Raw genomic sequence first — 22,379 nt, 5'->3', positions numbered from 1 at the left:
CTTCAACGTGTGGTCCAGCAGAGTTGACTTTATTGGCCCATAACGTAAGCCCTCATGGCCCATCAGCCCATGCCATGCCATGTCAGTCTTGAGGGCCTCTGTACTGTCTGCTCTCTCCTCTCAGGGATCCCCTCCCCAAGCCGCCGTCGCCCCGCCGCCGTGACTCCTCGTCGCTGGCAGGTCACCCCCACCGGAGGCAGGCGCGGCATGGAAACAGTACGTGCGCTAGCATCCGCGCAAGAGGAGCTCGCCTTCCCGACGGCCCTTCAGGCTGTAGATCGATCAGCAGTTCAGCACAGCACGAGGATCCCAGTAAGTTCTGCATCTTTTTTATTACGCGATGAATGCCTAGTGGCTAAGTGCTAAACTAAGATGCTTGATACTAGATGTTAGCTAGTGGCTACTTAATACTGAGTAATTACTAGGTTCTTTCATGCGTTTGGGTTTGGTTTTTTACGGGGCTGATCCACACCCGGGTCCGGTTGCTATGCCGGAATAAGGGAACATACACATACATTTGGTTGATTATCTCCACTAGTAGTTGCAGAAATACGATGTTTTTTCAGCAATAAGTAAGCGCTATAGAAAATGCAACTCCATTGTCACAAACAAAGATTATTGTTTATACCTAGGTGTGTTACAAACTTCACACAGTATTCGGCCTGTTAGGTGCTAAAGCCATAATGAAAACCAATGATTTGAATGAACATAGTAAGGGGTATTTTTTTGTTCCCTATAGAACTGCGTTTCAGCTTGAACATTATTGAGTATTCTTAACTCCCAATATAAGACATCAATAACATGCCAAGATGCACCATAAACGTGCTCTTCATAGACGGACAAAAACAAAACTAGAGGGATGTTAGTAAATGCAAACTAGTGTCACATAAAAGAATTTTATAGTGGAAAAGTGCTGCCTAATGTTGCGTGTAAAAAGTGAAGCAGCATTCACCTGCAGTATTGACTTGTGAAGCAACAAGATTGTTAGAAGTAAACTCTGTCCACCAACAATATACTTCATGCGTTCAGTACTTCAGTTATGGAACACATGGAATGTATAATCCGCACATATATATTGTTAAGACAAAAAAAAAAGAATGATACATGGTAGGGACATGAGTCATGACAGGAATGGTTTGGGTGGCACTTCCAATTCATTGATGTTCTTCTCCAACATTTCTATGACCCTACTAATGGAAGGGCGATTCCCTGGGTTAGTTTGTATACACCACAAGCCAACTATTGTGAACAGTTTGGCAATCTCTTCAGCCTCAGTCATGACTACATGAGTTTGCAAATCTTTCACTAAACAATCATAAATCCTGTTGGGAAAATGAGTTTCACTGGAATGGCTGGTAGTTTCATTAACATGGCTCCTTCCTCCTACCAATTCTAGAAGTAGCATACCATAGCTGTATACATCTGATTTAGTGGACACAACTCCAAAACCTCTAGAAAATACTTCTGGAGCAATAAATCCAACTGTACCTCTTGCTTCAGCCATTGAGAGGGCACTATCCTTGAGGCGACACAGTTTTGCCAATCCAAAATCCGCAACTTTAGGGCAGAAGTCTTCATCTAGAAGTATGTTATGAGGCTTGATATCAAAATGGATTATACGGGTATTACACCTGCAATGCAAATACTCCAAACCATGCGCGATGCCAATTGCTATTTGTTGCAATTTTTCCCATCCGATGGCAACTTTCGGTTCTTCTGAATAGATATACTTATCCAACGAACCATTGGCCATGTGTTCATAAACAAGTGCTCGCTTAGATCCTTGTAAACAAAAACCAAGCAGACTGACAATATTCACATGAGATGTCCTACCAATACTGATTACCTCATTCAGAAACTCTTCCCCATTGCCTTTTGTTCCTGTCAAGAGCTTCACTGCTACCATCCGGCCATCTTGTAGGACACCTTTGAATACCATACCATAGCCACCTTGTCCAAGTTTATCCTTGAAAGATCTTGTTATTTTCTTCAACTCTGAGTAGTTATACCTCTTTGGACTGAGAGAATCATATCCTTTAAGTACTTCCTCTATTTTTGATTCATTGGCCACATACTTCTGGAGGGTGAATAAACTGCCTTTTTCCTTTTGGCGGTATGTAATCCAAATAAGACATGTAAGAATCAAACTGGCTGTAGCAGACAGCGAAACTGGAATAAAAAATTAGAGGTTTAGCTTAGATACTGATCGATATGCCTTGGCAATGTAAAGAAAAATGCAATTATGCATTTTGAAATTTTAGCTATATTCTTACAGATGACTAAGCAAAAATATGTACAGCACAGAACATACCAATCAAAATCAACTTGAGCCTTGACCTCCTACTCTTTCCTGCAAAATGTAATGTTGTATTAATGAAAACCTTCGTACTGAAAGATAAAGATATGCCCATATAACAAATTTGTGTACAAAACATGACCTTTTTTTAAAAAAAAAACATAACAACTGAAAAGGTAGCACGCAGATTGGAAAATTGTATTTTTTGCTTTCCAGACGGTGGTGAAGAATGACATTGGCAAGTTTGCATCCTGGCACGGTTGGTGGAGAATGCAACTAACATGGAATGCTTGTGTGCAGAACGGAGAGGACGTCCATTCCGGTTCTATAATGCAAACTCTAATGAACTGGTGCACATTCTCTAGAGAGAGAAAAAAATCTACTAAATGGGCACTTCGGATGTACTGAATCCGCTAGTAGCATCTTCTTTGCATGTTCAGAGAACAGTTGTACATACGAATTGGCTGGGAAAATTTACCGTGCTCTTCTGACTTCCCAAACTCTCCACACTTCTGAGGGTGCATCCCGTCGGAGCAATTGCAGTCGAACTGCAGGTCTTCGCCGTACGTGCATTCCCCGCCGCTTGCTATGCATTGGGGACAATCCCCTGAAACCACCGTCCACTCTAGTAGAAACCCATCCCTCATGCTGGCAACATAGCCGGCACTACTCCCATCAGGTCTCTCAAGGATCGGCACAACCATGGAGTTGCAACCCGGCGGGAGTCGGTAGCTGGCGACGGCGTGCTCCCCGTAGCCAGCGAGCCTGACGGAGGTGGCCTTGTTGTCACAAGGCAGGCCACGAAAGCCGGGAGGTGCCACTGAAAGTGACTGATTACACGAGAGGAAGCGCAGCTCGGCGTTGGCTCTGCTGATGATGAACGGCGTCTGCGCGATGCGGTCAGATACATTGAACAACGGCGCCGGGCAGCCGGTGGCGAGCGGGAGATTTTCGTCCACCACACGGAAGGTGTTGTTGTCGACGACGATATCGACAACCCGATAGGCGCCATGGACGGAACGGGTGAGGTATGCGCCGCTGGTGTTGCACTTGAGCTGGAAGGACGGGGACCCGCACGGCGGCTGGCCGGCCTCCTCCAGCCAGAACGGGTAGGAGATGGTCACGTTGCCGCATGACGTGGGCTAGCACGCAGGCCTAGGCGAGTTCACCGAGCTGGCTGGCGACGTCAACTTGAGGATGGTAGTGACCGCCAGCAGCAGCAGCAGCTGGAGCGGAATCATGCTGAATGAATGGGGAACACAGCAGTGCAGTCAGGACTCAGTACGAACACTGATTTCTGAAGAACTTTGAGCGGCAATCATTCCGCAATGCGCCAATCGTTCAATGCCCCCGAAGGGTACGTCTTGACTCTTGACTAGTGTAGTGTAATCTGCACGGTGATGCCTGACGCGTAGTTTGACAAGTATGCTGTATTAGGTCCGTTTAGTTTCCAAAACAAAAATTTTCACACTGTCACATCGAATGTTTGGATACATGCATGAAGTATTAAATATAGAAAAAAAATATAATTACACAGATTGCGTGTAAATTGCGAGACAAATCTTTTAAGTCTAATTGCACCATGATTTGACAATGTGGTGCTACAGTAAACATTTGCTAATGATGAATTAATTAGGTTTAATAAATTCGTCTCGCAGTGGTAGAATCTGTAATTTATATTTGTTTTGTTATTGAACTACATTTAATACTTTAAATGTGTGCCCGTATATCCGATGTGACAACCAAATACAAAATCTTTCCCCAGCTAAGCAAGGCCTTATGCTTGTGGTGTCACCCATATGTCACGTACGGCAACGACCTGGGGTTCTCATGCAACTGCTCCGACGAGCTGCATCCTTGGAGGTGTGCAGAGTTTGAGAGATCAGAAAAGAACGGTAAAATACGGCTGCGAAACGGCATATTTACAAACGAAAAATAATTTGTGAATACGTGTTCTTATAGCGATCTAAAACAAAGAGTGAAAAATAAACTTCGATGAAAAAACCTTAAAATTAACTTTAAATTTAAAATTAAGAATTTTAATTTTAGCTGATAAGTATAAGCATAAGCGGAAATATGAAGCAAATAGTTTTCATTAGGATGGAAGAAAGGGAACGGTGAACGGGATATGACTAATGACGCGCGCAGTGGAAAATGACCGAGGAACCGGTTTTGACCGGAGGTCCACGGATTGAACGGACTGCTCCTTTTTCTCTCTTTGTTTCACTTTCTTAGTAGTTTTGCACCTCCAATTTATTTATCCTTAATATCGATACCCATCGGTTTTTCAGTTGGCCAATGGCAGACCTGGACTAGCGTGGACTAGTGATGAACTGATGACGACGGCCTTATCAACAGATAAACTAGTCGGGATTGATTAACAGGTTGGATCTTTGAGAAGCTGACACCAGAAATATTTACGCATTGTTCCTCCTAGGAACGTGATCAGGTAGATGGTGAACTTACCAGATGACGGCGGCCCTTGCCATGTCAAGAGGAAGCCGTCGCGGATGAGCTGCTCATAGCTCCTCGCGTCCGTGCCCAGCACCGGCACGACGGTAGCATTGCAGCCTTCCATGTAAAACGCCGGGTAGTCGCCCGAGTCACTGTAATTCCCTCCTACGCGAGCAAACGTCTTGTTGTCGCACCTCGTCTCCACGAGGTCGCCGTCTCCGTCCCGCGGCACAAGCGCCTTACTGCAACTGTACAGGAAGAGGTTGAGATTGGTGGTGCTGATGGAGAACGGGAGGGCAACCTTGGAGGAGGTGTTGGTCCTCGGAACATGGCAGGAGTATTCTTTGCTGACGCCGGAGAAGCCATCGAAGCCCCTGAGCTTGTGGATGTCAGAGACGAGCAATGAATTGTTGTCGTAGAAGATGTTGAGGACCTGGATCCGGTAACCGAGCTTGTAGTAGCCGAGGTATGGAGTGTCGTTGCGGCAGATAACCTGGAACCCAAGCCAGCCGCATTTGCTCTCCGTTGCCTGCTCCGGCACGACGGCGAACGGCGACGAGATGTTCACCTTGCCACATACAGTACTGGCCGCGCAGCCTTCTTCTGGATGTGCATCTGCCGACGTCCTCACTGCTTGGCTCTCCCAAGCGAGGTAGGTGATGAATAACAGCAACAAGGTAGGAGGCGGCATCGAAAACTAACTATAGGATATGTTGTGGAGGAAGACATGAGATAATTTTAGCACTACTACTACTTGTACTACGGTACATTTGGACTAGTACTAGTGAGCGAGGCGACATCTCCCTATGCATTGGCCGAAACATCTAACTGAGCGAGTTCGCCGGTTACTGCTATGTTCTAAACTCTTCCTTCTCAACTTCTACTCGCTGTGTTCGGCTTTCTGAGCTGGGAACTATTCACTAGTGTATTTAAAACTGAACAATTCGTTAGTGTATGATTAATTAAATATTAGTTATTTTATAAAAAATAATTAATATGATTTTTAAAGTAATTTTCGTATATTTTTTTAAAATATACCGTTTAGCAGTTTAGGACGCGTGTGCATAGAAAAAGAAGGTGATTAGGAAACCTCAACTAAAGAACTTTAACTTTTACCTCTTGCTTTTTTGGACGCACAATTTCTAAATAGTTAAATGGTGTGTCTTTTTTTAAAAAAATCTATAGAAAAGTTTATTTAAATTATATTAATTTACTTTTAAATTTACTTTAGTTTATAATTAATTATTCATGTGTTAATTTATCGTTTTGTTTTAGGTGCTAAGAGCGATGGTTCCTAACCCTCACTCACAAACTCAACAGGAGCGGGTGCATTCTGGCATTTTGGTTGGGGATGAAACTACGGTGGGCAGTGCGGAGCGGGGTATGAAAAACGGACCTGGACTGGCATGGAATGTGAACGAACATAGCATCGACCAACCGAAAGTAATGCAAGGAGGGCAAACCTGGTTCTAGAAAAACATCGACCGCGGACCTCCATCTCGCGGTCTCGCCCCTCCCGCAAGCCATAACATAGACTCCCCGTCATCACCAACATAACCATATTATTGAAAATATCCAATTCAGTTTTAGGTTTTTATATTTATATTTTAGAACAAATATAGTCAGCACCACCGTATCCGTAACTAAGATACTAATAACATAAAATCGTGCCACCTTGGACAAAAACCCATGTTACTTGCTTGAGGTGTTATATCTTACCGTTAAAATCATACGGAGCGAAAGTTTCATTTATGTACTCCCCTGTTTAATATTATAAGTTATTTAACTTTTTTTTCTAATCAAATTTATTTAAGTTTGATCAAATTTATAGAAAAATATAATAGTATTTTCAAACATATTTAATGTTAGATTTAATGTAACTAATTTATTATTTTAGATGTTGCTAAATTTTTCTATAAACTTAGTCAAACATAATAAAATTTGACTAGAAAAAATCAAACGACTTATAATATGAAATGAACGGAGAGTAATTAGTTTTCTTGAGGGTTCCTTTGTGAAAAAAAGGTTCTGAAAGGGTCATTCAGAATATAAGGAATAAACACAGGAATCTGGACATTTGAACGGTAGAAAACGTGGTGAGTGATGACCGACTCGGAAGTCGCGACGAATTGTCGAGGATGCAGAGACGGGGTGAACCATGAACCCCAGCCCGAATTACTTGAGCTGCCCGTCATTCTGCAGTGCCTCGAAGGGTACGTCTTCACTCTTGACTACTGAGTCAATGATATACTACAAAGTGGGGTCGGTGTTCGTTTTTCCAACGAAAGAATGATTTTGAGAACGTGAACATGAGTGGTAGATTGAACCCCACACAATATTGATTTGACACAATAACACTTTTCATAAGGACCAATAGAACATAGCACCTAAAACACGTAGTTATCTATTTGTTAGGCAAACGACTTGAACATGTATTCTTTCATCCAGATAATTAGGACTCGTAAAAGTATCTGATGTGATTAGACTGGAACAGGATTCGAACCTGCAGTCTTTAGGTCATGAACCTGATGAGTTGACCAATTCATCTACCCTACTTTTTTCTCTGGTCTTTCTTTTGCACCGTTGTTTGCTTGGCCGGGATAGAACCAGCGTTTAGGTTCCTTGCAGCTAGACGCAGAGGTTGGAGCTCCTGACGATTGGTATGAACTTGCTGAAAGCACGACCGTAGAAGCGAAAGAAGAAGCGACGGGATTCCAAGTGAAAAAAAAAGGGATGAGCGCTTTATTGTTAAAGCACATACGTTTTCTTGTTTGATTTTTATATAATTTTCTGAAATGATCTGTATGACTAAGTAGAAAAGGACCCTCTCTTCATTTGCTTGGGTTGGGAACCTATCCATCTGGCATGGAAAATGAAGCAATCCATTAGTGCATAATTAATTAATTATTTACTATTTTTTTAAAAAAATGGATCAATATGATTTTTAAAACAACTTTCGTATATAAATTTTTTTAAAAAAACACACCATTTAACAGTTTGAAAAGTGTATGCGTGAAAAGCGAGGAGGGAGAGTTGGTAACCTTTGACATTCGAACAGAGCCAGTGTGGCTGTAATCTGCATAGGGATGCCTGACGCGTTGACTTTAGTTTGACAAGTAGTAGAATTCGGTGCTGCGCGTGGGGTGCTAATTAAATTGCTGATGGGATTGTGTAACATCCCGGCCTAGGGCTTAATAGGATTAATAGAATACTCATATCAACAAGTTGTAACTTCTTTTCCGGAAACCAATCTCCAAAGAACTCCAGGGTTAAGCGTGCTTGACCTGGAGCAATTTGGGATGGGTGACTGACCGGGAAATTCTTCCCGGGTGCACACGAGTGAGGACAAAGTGTGCAGAAAAGACATGTGTTGGTCTGTGAGGGCAGTCTATGACCTATGAAAGCTATCAGATGTAAGCGGGCCCGGCCTAGGAGAGGCGGGACGTTACAAGATGGTATCAGAGCCGACTCTCGCGGTTTCACGGGCGTGTGTGTCGCCGTTGCGCAGGCATGGTGCGCATGGCTGGTGTAGACCGGGAGTGGTTACACAGCATGGCACATGCGCTGGCACTGGACACATGGACGTGGCCAAGAGAGGACATTCCTGGCCTAGGGTTGATCGACGGGGGCGTCGATGAAAGCTATCAGATGTAAGCGGGCCCGGCCTGGGAGAGGCGGGACGTTACAAGATGGTATCAGAGCCGACTCTCGCGGTTTCACGGGCGCGTGTGTCGCAGTTGCGCAGGCAGGGAGTGGTTACACAGCATGGCACATGCGCTGGCACTGGACACATGGACGTGGCCAAGAGAGGATATTCCTGGCCTAAGGTTGATCGACGGGGGCGTAACATCCCGGCCTAGGGCTTAATAGGATTAATAGGATACTCATATCAACAAGTTGCAACTTCTTTTCCGGAAGTCAATCTCCAAAGAACTCCAGGGTTAAGCGTGCTTGGCCTGGAGCAATTTGGGATGGGTGACCGACCGAGAAATTCTTCCCGGGTGCACACGAGTGAGGACAAAGTGGGTAACCGACCGGGAAGAATCGAGAAATTCTTGATTCTTCCCGGGTGCACACGAGTGAGGACAAAGTGTGCAGAAAAGACATGTGTTGGTTTGTGAGGGCAGTCTATGACCTATGAAAGCTATCGGATGTAAGCGGGCCTGACCTAGGAGAGGCGGGACGTTACAGATTGGGGGATCATGTAGGTGCATTAGAGCAAGTTTAATAGTATAGCCAACTACTGGCTCCAATTCAATTATAGCCAATCTAATAGCTCATTCATACAATAGTTACATACTACACTATTAATATCTGGTCCCACCTGTCATACACACACTGTGTTTTGGAGTCTGTGCTAGAGCTAGCTACAAATCTGTAGCCCGATGCTATTCTCTCTTCTCATTTATCTCTTTAAAATATGTTTACAGTTGGCTTATAGCCTGCTATTGTACCTGCTCTTATGGAAGCCATTGCCGTGTCCGGCAGACCACTCCTGATCCATTCCGCTCTTGTGTAGCGTTTCATTTGTAGGTGTTATTTTTTTTATTTGCACTTTATAGTGGTAACAGGGCTAGCGGGAGTGAATATCAATTCGGACGATATATTCTATCTATTTTGAAATGTAGCTATTTCTAGAATTCAAATATGTTCTAAAGCATAGCTATTTCTCTTCTATCTATGTTCTCATCTCTATCATCTCCTATTAAATTTTTTCGTATTTTTCTTTTGAACCGATCACAATCTTCCAAATTTAACCTACTTTAATTCCCCTGAAAATCTTTAGAAATGCTTATATTTTGAGATGGATGTAGTATATGCTCTTATATGTTTGTATGAGACTGAAATAATTATGATAAATTTTGAATAAAATTTATAAGTTGAGATCGTTGTAGCACCTGATTGAGAGTGTAGTTTAAATCTTCTAAGGCATGTATCCTTTGTTTATTATATGTTACTTAAATAGCTATGGAAAGTTATGGGAAAAAAAAATAAACAACATGCTATAATATTGTCTCACAAATCTCTTATATATAAGAAGTACCGGTGGCGTAATAACAGAGTTGTGGTACGTGAGTACATGACTGTATTCATCGTAGTTCAAATATTGGCGCTCATAAATATTACACGTAGTACAATTTTAATGCGATTTTAGGTGACATCAAGGAGCTAGTTGGCGTTAGGAGATGAACTCGATTACGGGTGTGTAAGTGTTGTATGGATAAAAATTTCTCTACAAATATGCCGCATCTAATTTGACAAGAAAGAAAATAGCAAACTGAACAAAAAAAAAATACCACTCCGTCCGTTCTAAAATATAATAACTTTTAGCACCTATAATTTGTCTTTAAATATAACAACTTTTCACCAACAATTTCTTCCCAACTAGTCACCCTAGCTCCTTCCGTGACGAACCCAGAATAAAAAATATCAGTGTCCAATACATACTAATTATCTAATTATTGACTAATATACTAAGCAATATGGTATAATTCGTTTAATTGAATAGTTATTAACTAATATACTAATTAACATGGTATAATTAGCTTAGGTTGGTACTTCATTGCTTTTCAACCAATCACAATCTCCCCTATTTAATTCTATATACTCCCTCTGTTTCTATAAAAATATTTATTAAAAAGTGATATATGTATACTTTTGTGAAAGTATTTTTCAAGACAAATCTATTCATATAAGTTTTACATTTTCAAACTCAACAACTTTAGAGTTATTCATAATTTATATTTCCAATGTTTGACTTAAACATTTTACTAAACGATTTCCTTTACGAGTACGGAGGGAGTACTTTTTTAATAACCATGCTCAGCTCTAAAACTTTTTATATTATGGGGACCGAGGTAGTGGTTGCATTTGTATCGGACTGTGTTTTGGTAGATGACACGCGGTAACTCGGTTAATTTGGCCGATCACTTCCATATTCCATATTGCTCAGGTCTTGTCCCAAGGAATGAAAGCAATCACCCAGCATTCAGTAACGTCAGGAGTGAGCTAACTTACCGGACGGCGGCTGCCATGTCAAGAGGAATCCATCACTGATCAGTTCCTCATAGCTGCTCGCATTCGCCTCACCAGATGATCTCCCCAGCACCGGCACGAGGGTGGCGCCGCATCCCTCCACCGAGTACTCCTCATAGCTACCAGAATCGCTGTAATGCCCTCCGACGCGAACAAGCGTGCCACCGCCGCTGCATTTCGTCTCCACAAGCCCGCCGTCTCGCCGCACCGCCGCCGCCGCCGTCTCCGCCGTGCAGTTGTAGAAGATGAGGTTCAGGTTGGCGGAGCTGACCGAGAAAGGTTGCCCGACCTTGGAGGAGGTGTTGGCTGTCATGACATGGCAGCCCTTGGAGCTGGAGTTCCGGAAGTCGTCGAGCTTGTGGACGTCGGCGACGAGCAGGGAGCTGTTGCCGTAGAAGATGTCGAGCACCTGGAACCGGTACTTCCGCCGGTAGTAGCCGAGGTATGGGGTGTTGTTGCTGCAGTGAACCTCGAAGCCCAGCCGGCCGCATTTCGTGTCCGTCTCCTGCTCCGGGACGAACCCGAACGGGTGTGAGATTGTCACGTTGCCGCATGTCCTCGGCGAGCATGATCCGCCGCCTTGCTCGTCTGCTGAAATAGCTGCTGCTACCAGGGTGAGGGATGAGAACAGCAGCAGCAAGCTGGCTGGGGGACATGGAGGATGCAGCTAGGTGATGAGCTGCGTGGAGCACAGAGATGAATACAATGAGGCAAAAAAGAAAAAAAACTGAATAGAAAACAATCAGGCAAAATGGTCTCAACAACATTGGCCATTCATTCAGTGTCGCAGTGCCCGAAGGACAAGTCTTGAGTCTTGACCATCGAGGTTCGGTGTAACTGAAGAAGTAGGTTGTCAAAAAGGACATGATTATGCCGTCCAGCTTACTCCAGTCTCTGTAACTGTCAACATCTCGTACGGAGTACTATGTTGGATTGGTGTTTGGATGTCTTCAGAATAATCGTTGTAGGCCTCGCTTAGATCAAAAAAAATTTTAATAAAAAACATTACATCAAATGTTTGGACACATACATGAAGCATTAAATGTGAAAAAAAACAATTACATAATTTATGCATGTAAATTGTGAGACGAATCTTTTGAGCCTAATTACGTCATGATTTAACAATGTGATGCTACCGTAAACATTTGCTAATGACGGATTAATTAAGCTTAATAAATTCGTCTCGCAGTTTACAGGCGGAATCTACAATTTGTTTTGTTATTAGTCTACGTTTAATATTTCAAATGTATGTTCGTATACTTCAAAGCTTTTACACCCAAAGAGCTAAACACACCCGTAGTAGCTTTTTGACCTTTTTTTTTACACTGCACTCGTTCAAGTCTTCTGCACAAGGATTTTTATTATTTTATTAATATTTTTTAATTTTTAATTTTAAAACGGACCCTCCCAAGACTTATTTTTAAAATATGTTAACGGCATCATGTGGCGTGACAGTTTTTTCTGACGCCGTCAATTAGACTGGCGTGGTTCAAAATTAGAATCAACTTTTTTGGGAGAGTTGTTTTTTAAATTAAAAATGTCTAAAACTAGAAAAAAAAAATCTCTGCACAGCGTCCTCTCTTCCATCTCAGTTTGGTGTTTGGGCCCGTCATTACAGGTTATCCACGGCCCATGGGCCCGTATCATGTCATGCTACTCTTCGGGGCCTCAACTCTCTCTCTCTCTCTCTCTCTCTCTCTCTCGCATCCATTCCCCTCAAGCCGCCGCCACAGCCCCGGCCGGCGGCCGCCGCCGTGACGGCCTGACGGCTCGGCGGTGGTAGTGCGGTAACCAGCAGGACCAATCCTGAGCGGATTCCAGCGCTATGCCATCGGAGTGCCCGGCGGAAACTGGTCAAGTCAACAGCACTGGGGTGGCGGCGATGCGGTCATGCCCTGGCAAGGGAACGGCCGTGGCCGGCGGGGCGGGGGAACTGGACGAGCATTAGCATCCACCCAGGCAGGCAGGGGTGCTGATGAAAGCGCGTGTTCCTCCGACGGCCTCGCAGATTAGCCCACTACCAGTAAGTTCTGCTGCTTTATCATGCCATGAATTCCCTGTTCCCTTTTTAAGCAAACTCTTCTTTGCTTTTTTTTTTTTGGTCCTCTAAGATAGTTGTATTGACTGAATTAGTTCCTCATAGAAACTGCATGTGAAGTTCGTTTGGCCAGCTGTATGGTTCAGATACAGAGAAGCCCTCTGACGATGTCGAGATAGTGAAGTATCTGAACTCTGATAATTCTTCAGTATAACGCCTTTATGTGCTAGTCATGATTCATAACCATGAATCCTTAATTACATCCTTAGATTTTCAAATAGAATGTACCGAGTATATATACAATGATGTTAATATGGTACTATTCTGGAAATAATTACAAGTGCTCAGCTAAAAGAGAGAGAGAGAGAAACGCCCAGGGGTCTTCTGGCTAGCTCCACAAGATGGTGGGCTAGATGATCTGGGTTCGAAGCATCACCCCTTCTAATTATTTGATATTAGTTCCTTCCCTAATATTCGACTTCTTTTTTCTCAGCTAAAAAAAAAAGAACTACAAATATAGTAGCATAATGCAGCGCATCAACATATCATGATGATGCAGACATCGTAAAATTGACTGATTTATAAGACGAAACATTCGTTGAGTGGATGGGGGAGCAGAGGAATGGTTTGGGCGGCATTTCTAGTTCACTGATACTCCTTTCCAACATCTCTATGACCCTGCTCATCGAAGGACGAGTTTCAGGTGTCATTTGTATGCACCACAATCCAACTATGGTCATCTTTCTTGCAATCTCTTCGGTTCCATATGCCGTTTCACAACATTGCATCTCACTCACCAGATGGTCATAAACCCAATGTGGGAAAAATGTTTCACTGAAATTATCTGCAATTCCTTTTATGTTTTTTCTTACTTTGACTATTTCCAAAAGCAGCATCCCGTAGCTATAGACATCTGATTTGGTTGACACGACTCCGAATCCTCTGGAGAATACTTCTGGAGCAATAAAACCAATGGTTCCTCTCGCTTCCGCCATCGAAAGGATGCTCTCGTTGAGGTGGCATAGCTTGGCTAATCCAAAATCTGCAATTTTTGGAGAAAACTCATGATCAAGAAGTATGTTGCGAGGCTTGATATCGAAATGGATGATGCGGGTGTTGCAGCCCTGGTGCAGATACTCCAGTCCTCGTGCGATGCCGATCGCAATTTTTAGCAGCATCTCCCATCCTGTAGCTAGATTTGAACTTTCTGAATGAATGTAATTCTTCAAAGAACCATTAGGCATGTACTCATAGACAAGCGCTCGCTTTGGTCCCTCTAAACAAAAACCGAGTAAAGTGACAATGTTAACATGAGATGTCCGGCTGATGCTCATAACTTCATTTAGGAAATCCTCTCCATTGCCTTTTGATACTGTCAAGATCTTCACTGCAACCATTCTGCCATTTTGTAGTCTTCCCTTGAATACTACGCCATAGCCACCTTCCCCTAAATTATCTTCAAATGATTTAGTTATTTTCTTCAACTCTGAGTACTTGTACCTTTTGAGAGCGAGAGATTCACATTTTTTCAACATTTCTTCTTCATTTTTCGTATTGCCAGAGTAAACTCCGCAGATTGCTGATCTGAGCTTTTGCCTCTGACGGTACATAAGCCAAGCAAGAAAGGTGAAAACCAAGCCAGAAGCAGCAGACAGAGATACTGAAAGTAAAGAAGAGGTACAGGTGAGCAACTTAAACTTCTGGTTAATGCATTATGTTCTACAATTTAACCAGGTTACAAATGAAGCAGAATGTTTACCTATCAAAGCCAACTTGCCCCTGTTCTTACCATCTGCATGACAAAAAGATTATAAAACACACACACACACACAACATATGTCACTAGCTAGTTCTGAAAGAAAAAAAACAGAAATCTGAATATATGCAGCTTCACAAGACTATCATTTCTGCATGCTTAACTCACCGCAAATCGATTGTCTCATGCCACCATCCGAGCAAAGGCACGCGAACGCCGATGTGCTGGCATCGTACCGGCACCTCCCACCGCTTGTTGTGCAGGCGTTGCAGTCACCAACAGGTTCCCACTCCAACAGAAACCCGCCCGCTATAAGCCGTCTGTAATTTGCCGCTGTCATGTCAGCGGCATTGCTGGACCCAAGCACCACGAACACTGAAAGCTCGCAACCACCATTGTTCACCGGTGTCTGGCCCGTGCCATAGCTTCCCCCAAGGTAGGCGTACATGCCACTACTGTTGGCTCTGCAGTTGGTCACCGGGACAGCGTCTGGCGGCGGCAGTCTCTCTCTGCACCTGGACAGCACATAGAGCTCCCGGTTGCTCTGGCTGATACTGAACCTGTCAGCGATCGCGAAAGCAGAGGACACGTTGAACATGACGGTGCACGCAGCATCGGCAGCGAGGAGGGCGTGCACGGCCACGAGGGAGCGGCGGCCATAATCGAAGCCAAGGACCTTGATGTAGGAGTTTCTTAGGAAGGGACCTGATGCTCTGTCATTGCACGTGAGCCGGAACGACGGTGGGCCGCAAGACGACTGGTCCTGGCTGCCCAGCCAGAATGGGTAGGTGATGGTCAGGTTCCCGCATGTCGCCAGTGGGCAGCTTGGGTCCACGGTGGCGCCATTGGCAGCGCCTGGTAGTAGCTGCAAAGAGGCCAAGATTGGCAACAGGAGCAACTTGATATGCATTGCAAAATGTTGGATTCTTTTTTTCTTCTGTGCAATTGACGCTTCTTGTAAAAATCTGAGACAAGAAAGTGAATTGGTTCTGCTTGAAAGTTAAGGTTAGCAATTTATGTGATGCTGCTTGGACTTGTCTTGCCGCATGCGTATTGGACTCTAGCATTTGATGACAAATACGTCGTTAACATGTTTGTTTCTAACACGGGAATAGCTGAGCAAGGTTTTCATACAGTGAGACGTCATGTGAGACTGTTCTTGCCTAAGATACAGATACTAGTTTTGCCACATCTTCGGAATCCTGAATTTACTGTCCTACTGTGCTTCTAGTTGTTTTAGACCTTTATGTATAGCATACTTCATGTAATCCACACTAGAATAGTTGGTGCACCTTTTTTTTTCCCCTTACAATGGTTCTGTACAATAAAATCTGCTTGTTTAGTTCTTGAAAAAGCTTTGTTGTTTACCTGTCGTTTTCTAACAATTCAAGCCTGCTCTAGATGTAGTTTAATGGTAAGAGTCTACCAAGTTCAAAGATGAACCTTTTGCTATGTTGAAATATTTTCCGTTTCCACCTTTCATCAATAACAATCTTTTAGCTGAAATGGTTGGTGGCCAACTCAATACTCTGTGACACTACTTGCCTGTATTTTCAGTGGCAATCTGTCTTCCTTTCCAGACTTGTAACCGAAGTGTGCCCTATTGCTGCATAGTTTTTATCCTATTTGCTTGGCAAATATTTATGTAATTAACAAGTGTACTTCCTTTTTAGTTTATGTAGGCCTTCTTACGTGTCACTCTCCTGTAAGAGCTCAATAAGAAAATACAGGTATTTATTTACTACACTGCCTAGCAGGTCAACGCGTATACCTTTCATGAAAGAAAGCCAGAGCCGGAAGGTGACCTCATATGCAAGTTACTTCCTAAATGCCAGTTTTCTCTGTAACGAAGCACGATTTTCCACAGGTAAACAAAAAGTCGATCCAACACTATTGTATTATTTCCATGTAGCAGTTAGGATAATGCACGCTTGCAGAGATCACGGCGAAGAGATTTTTCGCTGGAGCGGATGGAGCCATGCGAATGGATGGACAAGGACTTCGATGCCATGGCGCCGTCGTAGCTACGGAAGAAGTGATGGAGACTGCATCCTCCGACGTAAGCTTCGCGTACATAATTTTCAGCCTCTGAACCTTTTTCAGTTTCAGATAGCCATTTTATCTGCAGAAAGAAAAATTCCGGTGCATCATTTTTCTCTGTTGACGCCGACGACACCAAATTCTCCAGACTAGTTTGGTGAGGAGAACACAATAGTTATGCCTTGTGAGCATCTTCAGTTTTTCACAATGATTAGTTTCAAAGCAGTACCTTTGCTTTTGCAAAAAGGAGATGATCGAAATTTTTTACGTCTAACTTACTGGTAGCAGCAAAGAATTTTCATCAATCATATTCAAATACTCATCCATTCAAAAAGTGGTCACATATACAGCCTGTGTGTTGAATGCTGAAATGGAAACCAGAAGACCAAGAATTGATACCGTGGAACTTGCGCCGGACTTTCTTTTGGAGCTTGGAGTGCCTGGCTAGAATTTGTCGAGCCATGTTCTAAGGTAAGGGTCGGTCAATGATAATATGGCCCATTAACTTCTCCCTTTACCTATCGTTTCAGGCAAACTGACCACAGAGGATGGAGAGAGCTAGCGTAGGTGCGAACAAAAACAGGGAGCGAATGAATTCACGGTCAAAGTATATGGCCGCGAGTTGTGACCGAAGCAGCAGCAGCGGTGGTTCGCTCTCTTCATCTCTCCAAAGTCCACTCCACCCTCCGCTTGCACGGATGCAAACAAGAATCTGCCGGCAACCTTAACCAGCCCTCTCCTTCCTTGTTGTCTCGTTGATATCTTCTTCTCTCCTCCGATGCGATGCATCCTGCTTTGCTACTGCTCCCCCTCGCCTCCTTGCTGCATGCCGCGGCAGCAATTGGCCACAACGAGACCAGCACCAGTGGCAACACAAGCTGCACGCCGGCGAGATGCGGGAACCTGACCATCAGTTACCCCTTCTCGCTCAGCGGCGTGCAGCCGGTGTCCTGCGGCTACCCGGTGTTGGACCTCACCTGCGACAACCGAACCGGCCGCGCGTTCCTCAGCAGGACGTTCAGGGACCACCTGTTTCGCGTGGACAGTATTTTCTACGAGAATAACTCGCTGGTGGCGGCCGTAGAGACCACCTTCGCCGGCGACGCCGACTGCCCCATCCCGGATTTCAACGTGACATCCAGCCTCAGTCCCTACCCGTTCATCATCAGCAACACCAACAAGTATCTCGCATTCATCTATAACTGCTCGATTCCTGAACACGTTGAGCAGCTGCAACGGCCATGCGGAAACCGGACAATGGGAGCTTACATCTCCGACAAGTGGAACAGCACACCACCGTCCGGGGTTCGAGGGAACTGCAACTCTGTCAGCGTGCCGGTGCGTGATGGAATGAAGCCGGTGAGTGGACACTACGAGCAATTGATCAGAGATGGGTTCGTCTTGGAATGGATGAGGTCGGTAATGGGAGATCAAGACTGCGATGGGTGCAGAAGGAGAGGCGGGGAGTGCTGGTTCGCACAGCTTTCGTTCCAGTGCATCTGCCCCGACGGGTTGCTCTGCTCCAATTCAACAAGTCATCAAGGTAAGAAGACCGTTTGCTACCTTTGCATTAGCATACACTAGGCATATTACTCCACTTGAAATGAATGGGAATCATACATTGAAATGCATGTTCCACTTTGACAGTGCCTGATTTTTTTTTTGTTGCCTCTTGTGCTTTTTGTATATAACTTGAGGTTGGAATTCGCAAGAACTCCAAACAAGCTCAGGAAACTGCAAGTCTACAAATTTTAGTAGTCATTATTTCTCAGTGCCGACGGATTGCAGGCTGTTCGTTTTCATAAAGACTAGGGGTAATAGAAATTCAAGGCTGCTACGTTAAGACGCCGCCTCTGGTCTGAAACTATGAATGGCACTTCCCCTTGGCTATAATATCACAATGCAGACTTTCACCATTTGAAATGGTCAATTCGTGTATTTGATTTCTTTTAACTTCCTTTCATTTTGTTTTTGACGGAAAATTTCCTTGAATTGCTTCAGTCTTATCTCGAATGGCAAATTGTTCCATTAAACCTCCTTTTCTTTTTCTTTCATTCATAGCGCCTACTGCACTGTAGTACTGTACAGAACAAACATTAGCAATGGTATCAACAAAAGGGCAGCGGGTAGCACCGTAGCAGTTAGTCGCTCTATCAAGTTGTGCAGTCAGTTGTGACGGCATATCGTTTTCATATATGACTGTGCAAACCTTGTGTCAACTGTCAAGTACTACTTCCGTTCATCCATATGTGTGATGTGTCATGTCATGTCATCCACATCGAATTGTAGAATATGCATGCATCACGTCTGTAGGTAAATGGAAAATGATGCCTTTGATGTTAGGGAATAGGGTAAATTAATCAGCTGATAGGGGCTGGCACATGAACTAAGACCCGGCAAGGAACAAATGAAATCCAGGGGAAAGGTGAAAAGGACTAGGACGACCTAGAAGTCTTCTTTGTTTAAAAGAAGAAAATGATGTGTGTTAGTCCTGTAATGTTCATACTACTGTTACTGTGAAACTTTATGCTTTCATTAGTTCGGTTAATCCATATCATAAGATAGATTATGCTAATTATTACCTAACCAATCGTTTGGGCCCATCTATAATCCATTTTTTAAACCATTAGATCTATCTGCTCACATATTTACTTCTTTAGCGGTAAAACAAAAATTGTATAGCTCAAAATAAAATGAAAAAGGTCCATTTTACTCCCTACGGATTATTTCGTTGGTACACTTAACCCCCTAAATTATTTTTTTTGACTCATTTTACACCAGTGGCGGAGCTAGATTCTCAACCCTGTGAGGGTCAAAATGCATAAATATATAACTATGTGAGGGTCAATCTATACAAATTTTCATTGTTTCATGTACTTTTTCACTATTTTTCATATTATCAATATATATCTTGCAAATACCTGTGGGGTCAGCTGACCACACAGTTTTGACATGGCTATGCCACTGTTTTACACCCCGAATTATTGAAAACAGATCACCTTGCTCTCTAATGGTATTTCTCTTATTTGTTTCTCTCCAAATAAATCGTATTTTGCAGTGAAATTGGGTAGGATTGATAGATATATCATAACCTATCTCCCAACATTTTTTAGAATTTCTATTATCATTGTATACATATATTTAAAGCACTATGCTTGATTTAAATATCGAGGTTTTAAATTTTAAACAGATAGTCATGAATTTTTTTTGAAAGTATTTTTGAAACTTTGATAATGGTGTTATCAATGGCTCTATAAAATTTCAGCTTAAAGTACGACTCGTATAAAGAGAAATGCTATTAAGCAATAAATTGAACCACTTTTAGTAGTTTAAGGGGTAAAATGAGTAAAAAAAAGTTTTGTGGGTTAAGTGAACCAACAATGAATTAGTTCGGGGAAGTAAATTGGACCTTTTTCTACGAATTTTAAAGTATAAAACAAGCAAACTCTAATCTAGACGAGCCCAAAAAGAAAATATCCAGATAAACTAATACAAAATTATAATTAAAAAACTAAATGTCGCGATAAAGCTTTACGTTATGCACGCATGTTTGGGTGACTGATAAATATATTTCAGTGAAGCAATAAATAGTCAATATTTTTAGTGATAAGATACATCATCTGGTTCCCCTCCAAAAGAAAAGATACACCATCGATCTGGTTGCTAATTTGTCATTTCTGGTTTCTTCGTCATGGGCAAATTTTATGGTCCGTTTGGTTTGATGTCCACTACCAACATATTGGCGGGTAGAGTTAGAAAAGGTACAAAATAAAGCCAATAGTGTCCTATAAGAAACAATTTGTGTGCAACCTCAAAATTTTTTATAAAGTATAAATTTTAGTAGGGCAGCAAACCAGCTAGCCCCCTTTTTTTTTTTTGTTCCCTCTCATAATATTCTAATTCTCCTCCTCTGCACTCTTTACATGCAGGCAAGGTTAATCGAGGAATCAAGATTGCAGTAGGTAAGGCTGATTTCAATTAAACATTTACCAAGATAGGCCAGTATGGTATATGACACGTCTACTGATTTGTTCTTGTGATTCAACCACTGTCACAACCAGGAACCGCAGCGGCTGTTGTATGTCTCGGTATACTTGGCGTTGGCTCCACTGTGTTGTACACCCGGAGGAAGAGGAAAAGATCTGCATCCTTTGAAGGTCTCATCCATGGAGGGACGCCATTGCCATCACTCACGAAAGAATTCAGCCTCGCCGGCTTGGCATATACCCACATCTTCACCTACGAGGAGCTCGACGAGGCCACCGACGGCTTCAGCGACGCCCGAGAGCTCGGCGTCGGCGGCTTCGGCACAGTGTACAAAGGTACAAGATCATACACAAAGCCAGTGTCCCATTGTCCATGTCGGACTTGATCAGTTGAGAGTAAAACATTAACATGTCTTGTTACAGGGATACTCCCGAATGGGGACACGGTGGCGGTGAAGCGGCTGTACAAGAACAGCTACAAGAGCGTGGAGCAATTCCAGAACGAGGTGGGCATCCTGTCGCGGCTGCGCCACCCAAACCTCGTCACGCTCTTCGGCTGCACGTCGCAGACCAACAGCCGCGACCTGCTCCTCGTCTACGAGTTCGTCCCCAACGGCACGCTCGCCGACCACCTGCACGGCGGCGCGGCGGCACGGTCGTCCTCCCTCGACTGGCCGACGCGGCTCGGCATCGCCGTCGAGACGGCCAGCGCGCTGGAGTACCTCCACACGGTGGAGCCGCAGGTGGTGCACCGCGACGTGAAGACGAACAACATCCTCCTCGACGAAGGGTTCCACGTGAAGGTGGCCGACTTCGGCCTCTCCCGGCTGTTCCCGGCGGACGCCACGCACGTCTCCACGGCGCCGCAGGGCACGCCGGGGTACCTCGACCCGATGTACCACCAGTGCTACCAGCTGACGGACAAGAGCGACGTGTACAGCTTCGGCGTGGTGCTCGTCGAGCTCATCTCCTCCAAGCCGGCGGTGGACATGAACCGGCGCGGCGGCGACGTCAACCTGGCCAACATGGCCGTGCACATGATCCAGAGCTACGAGATGGAGCAGCTGGTGGACCCGCAGCTCGGGTACGGGTCGGACGGCGAGACGAGGAGGACGGTCGATCTCGTCGCCGAGGTGGCGTTCCGGTGCTTGCAGCCGGAGCAGGACGTGAGGCCGCCGATCGGGGAGGTCTTGGACGCGCTGAGAGAAGCTCAGCGGATGGACAAGGTAGGGTACGTCAAGGACGACGCCGGGCTGATCAAGAAGAGCAGATACGGCTCGCCGGACTGCGTCATGTACCAGTGGATTAGCCCATCCACCACTTCCAATAACAGCAGTTGATGAAACTTGACAAAGTTCAGAAAATACTGGATACTGACTACAGACACCGTAAATATTCAGAGTTGTGTGCTATTGTTTGTCAGAGAAAGAGAGGTTTCCCATGCATCCAAAAAAAAGAAAGACACAGAGGTTTGTGTGTCTTGTCACCTCCTGTAAGGCTGTAACTGAGTAAGTTGTTGGCCAGTGGTTTGGCTACTTTGGCACATTCAGAAAAGCAATTCGATGATCTGTTAGAGAAGTTAAAATTTGCCTACGTGTAACATATTCAGTCACAGAACAAGTTTTTTGTGCATGTCCCTGACAGAATTCTGTAACTAGTAACAACCTTCACGGTTCACACATCTTGCATGAACCGTCATTCACGTAAGGATAACTCACGCAAAATTGAAATGTGCAATTGTGCGTGGTTTCACCAACTGAAGATTTGTCTCAC

General features: G+C 44.0%; 3 protein-coding genes across 6 annotated transcripts; 1 reads left to right on the top strand and 2 right to left on the bottom strand.

Moving 5' to 3' along the window:
- Positions 1-1,067: 1,067 nt before the first annotated feature.
- LOC127783571 (LEAF RUST 10 DISEASE-RESISTANCE LOCUS RECEPTOR-LIKE PROTEIN KINASE-like 2.1) lies at positions 1,068-11,560 on the bottom strand. Its single transcript, XM_052310761.1, has 6 exons — positions 11,527-11,560; positions 10,769-11,431; positions 6,147-6,151; positions 4,763-5,447; positions 2,312-2,350; positions 1,068-2,169 (listed from the first exon to the last, which is right to left on the bottom strand). The coding sequence occupies exons 1-6, from the start codon at positions 11,558-11,560 to the stop codon at positions 1,121-1,123; spliced, it is 2,475 nt and encodes an 824-aa protein (XP_052166721.1). The 3' UTR covers positions 1,068-1,120.
- A 1,465-nt stretch (positions 11,561-13,025) lies between these two features.
- Positions 13,026-15,549, bottom strand: LOC127755334 (LEAF RUST 10 DISEASE-RESISTANCE LOCUS RECEPTOR-LIKE PROTEIN KINASE-like 2.5). Its single transcript, XM_052280993.1, has 2 exons — positions 14,749-15,549; positions 13,026-14,484 (listed from the first exon to the last, which is right to left on the bottom strand). The coding sequence occupies exons 1-2, from the start codon at positions 15,488-15,490 to the stop codon at positions 13,370-13,372; spliced, it is 1,857 nt and encodes a 618-aa protein (XP_052136953.1). The 5' UTR covers positions 15,491-15,549; the 3' UTR covers positions 13,026-13,369.
- On the top strand, positions 14,386-22,317 carry LOC127755297 (LEAF RUST 10 DISEASE-RESISTANCE LOCUS RECEPTOR-LIKE PROTEIN KINASE-like 1.2). 4 transcript variants are annotated; one of them, XM_052280974.1, is made up of 8 exons: positions 14,386-14,507; positions 16,338-16,447; positions 16,518-16,639; positions 16,709-16,777; positions 16,971-18,163; positions 20,550-20,582; positions 20,682-20,942; positions 21,030-22,317. In XM_052280974.1, exons 5-8 carry the CDS (start codon positions 17,404-17,406, stop codon positions 21,944-21,946), a joined length of 1,971 nt encoding a protein of 656 aa, XP_052136934.1. In that variant the 5' UTR covers positions 14,386-14,507; positions 16,338-16,447; positions 16,518-16,639; positions 16,709-16,777; positions 16,971-17,403; the 3' UTR covers positions 21,947-22,317. The 4 variants fall into 4 exon arrangements, with proteins under 4 accessions (XP_052136934.1, XP_052136913.1, XP_052136919.1 ...); XM_052280953.1 differs by having other exon boundaries at positions 16,709-18,163; XM_052280959.1 differs by having other exon boundaries at positions 14,387-14,501; positions 16,709-18,163.
- Positions 22,318-22,379: the final 62 nt, after the last annotated feature.

The sequence above is a fragment of the Oryza glaberrima genome, chromosome 1, assembly GCF_000147395.1.
Source record: "Oryza glaberrima chromosome 1, OglaRS2, whole genome shotgun sequence".
In the NCBI taxonomy this organism is placed as follows: domain Eukaryota; kingdom Viridiplantae; phylum Streptophyta; class Magnoliopsida; order Poales; family Poaceae; genus Oryza; species Oryza glaberrima.
The sequence above is the reverse complement of the archived record's forward strand: the minus strand, read 5'-3'. Positions and strand labels throughout refer to the sequence as shown.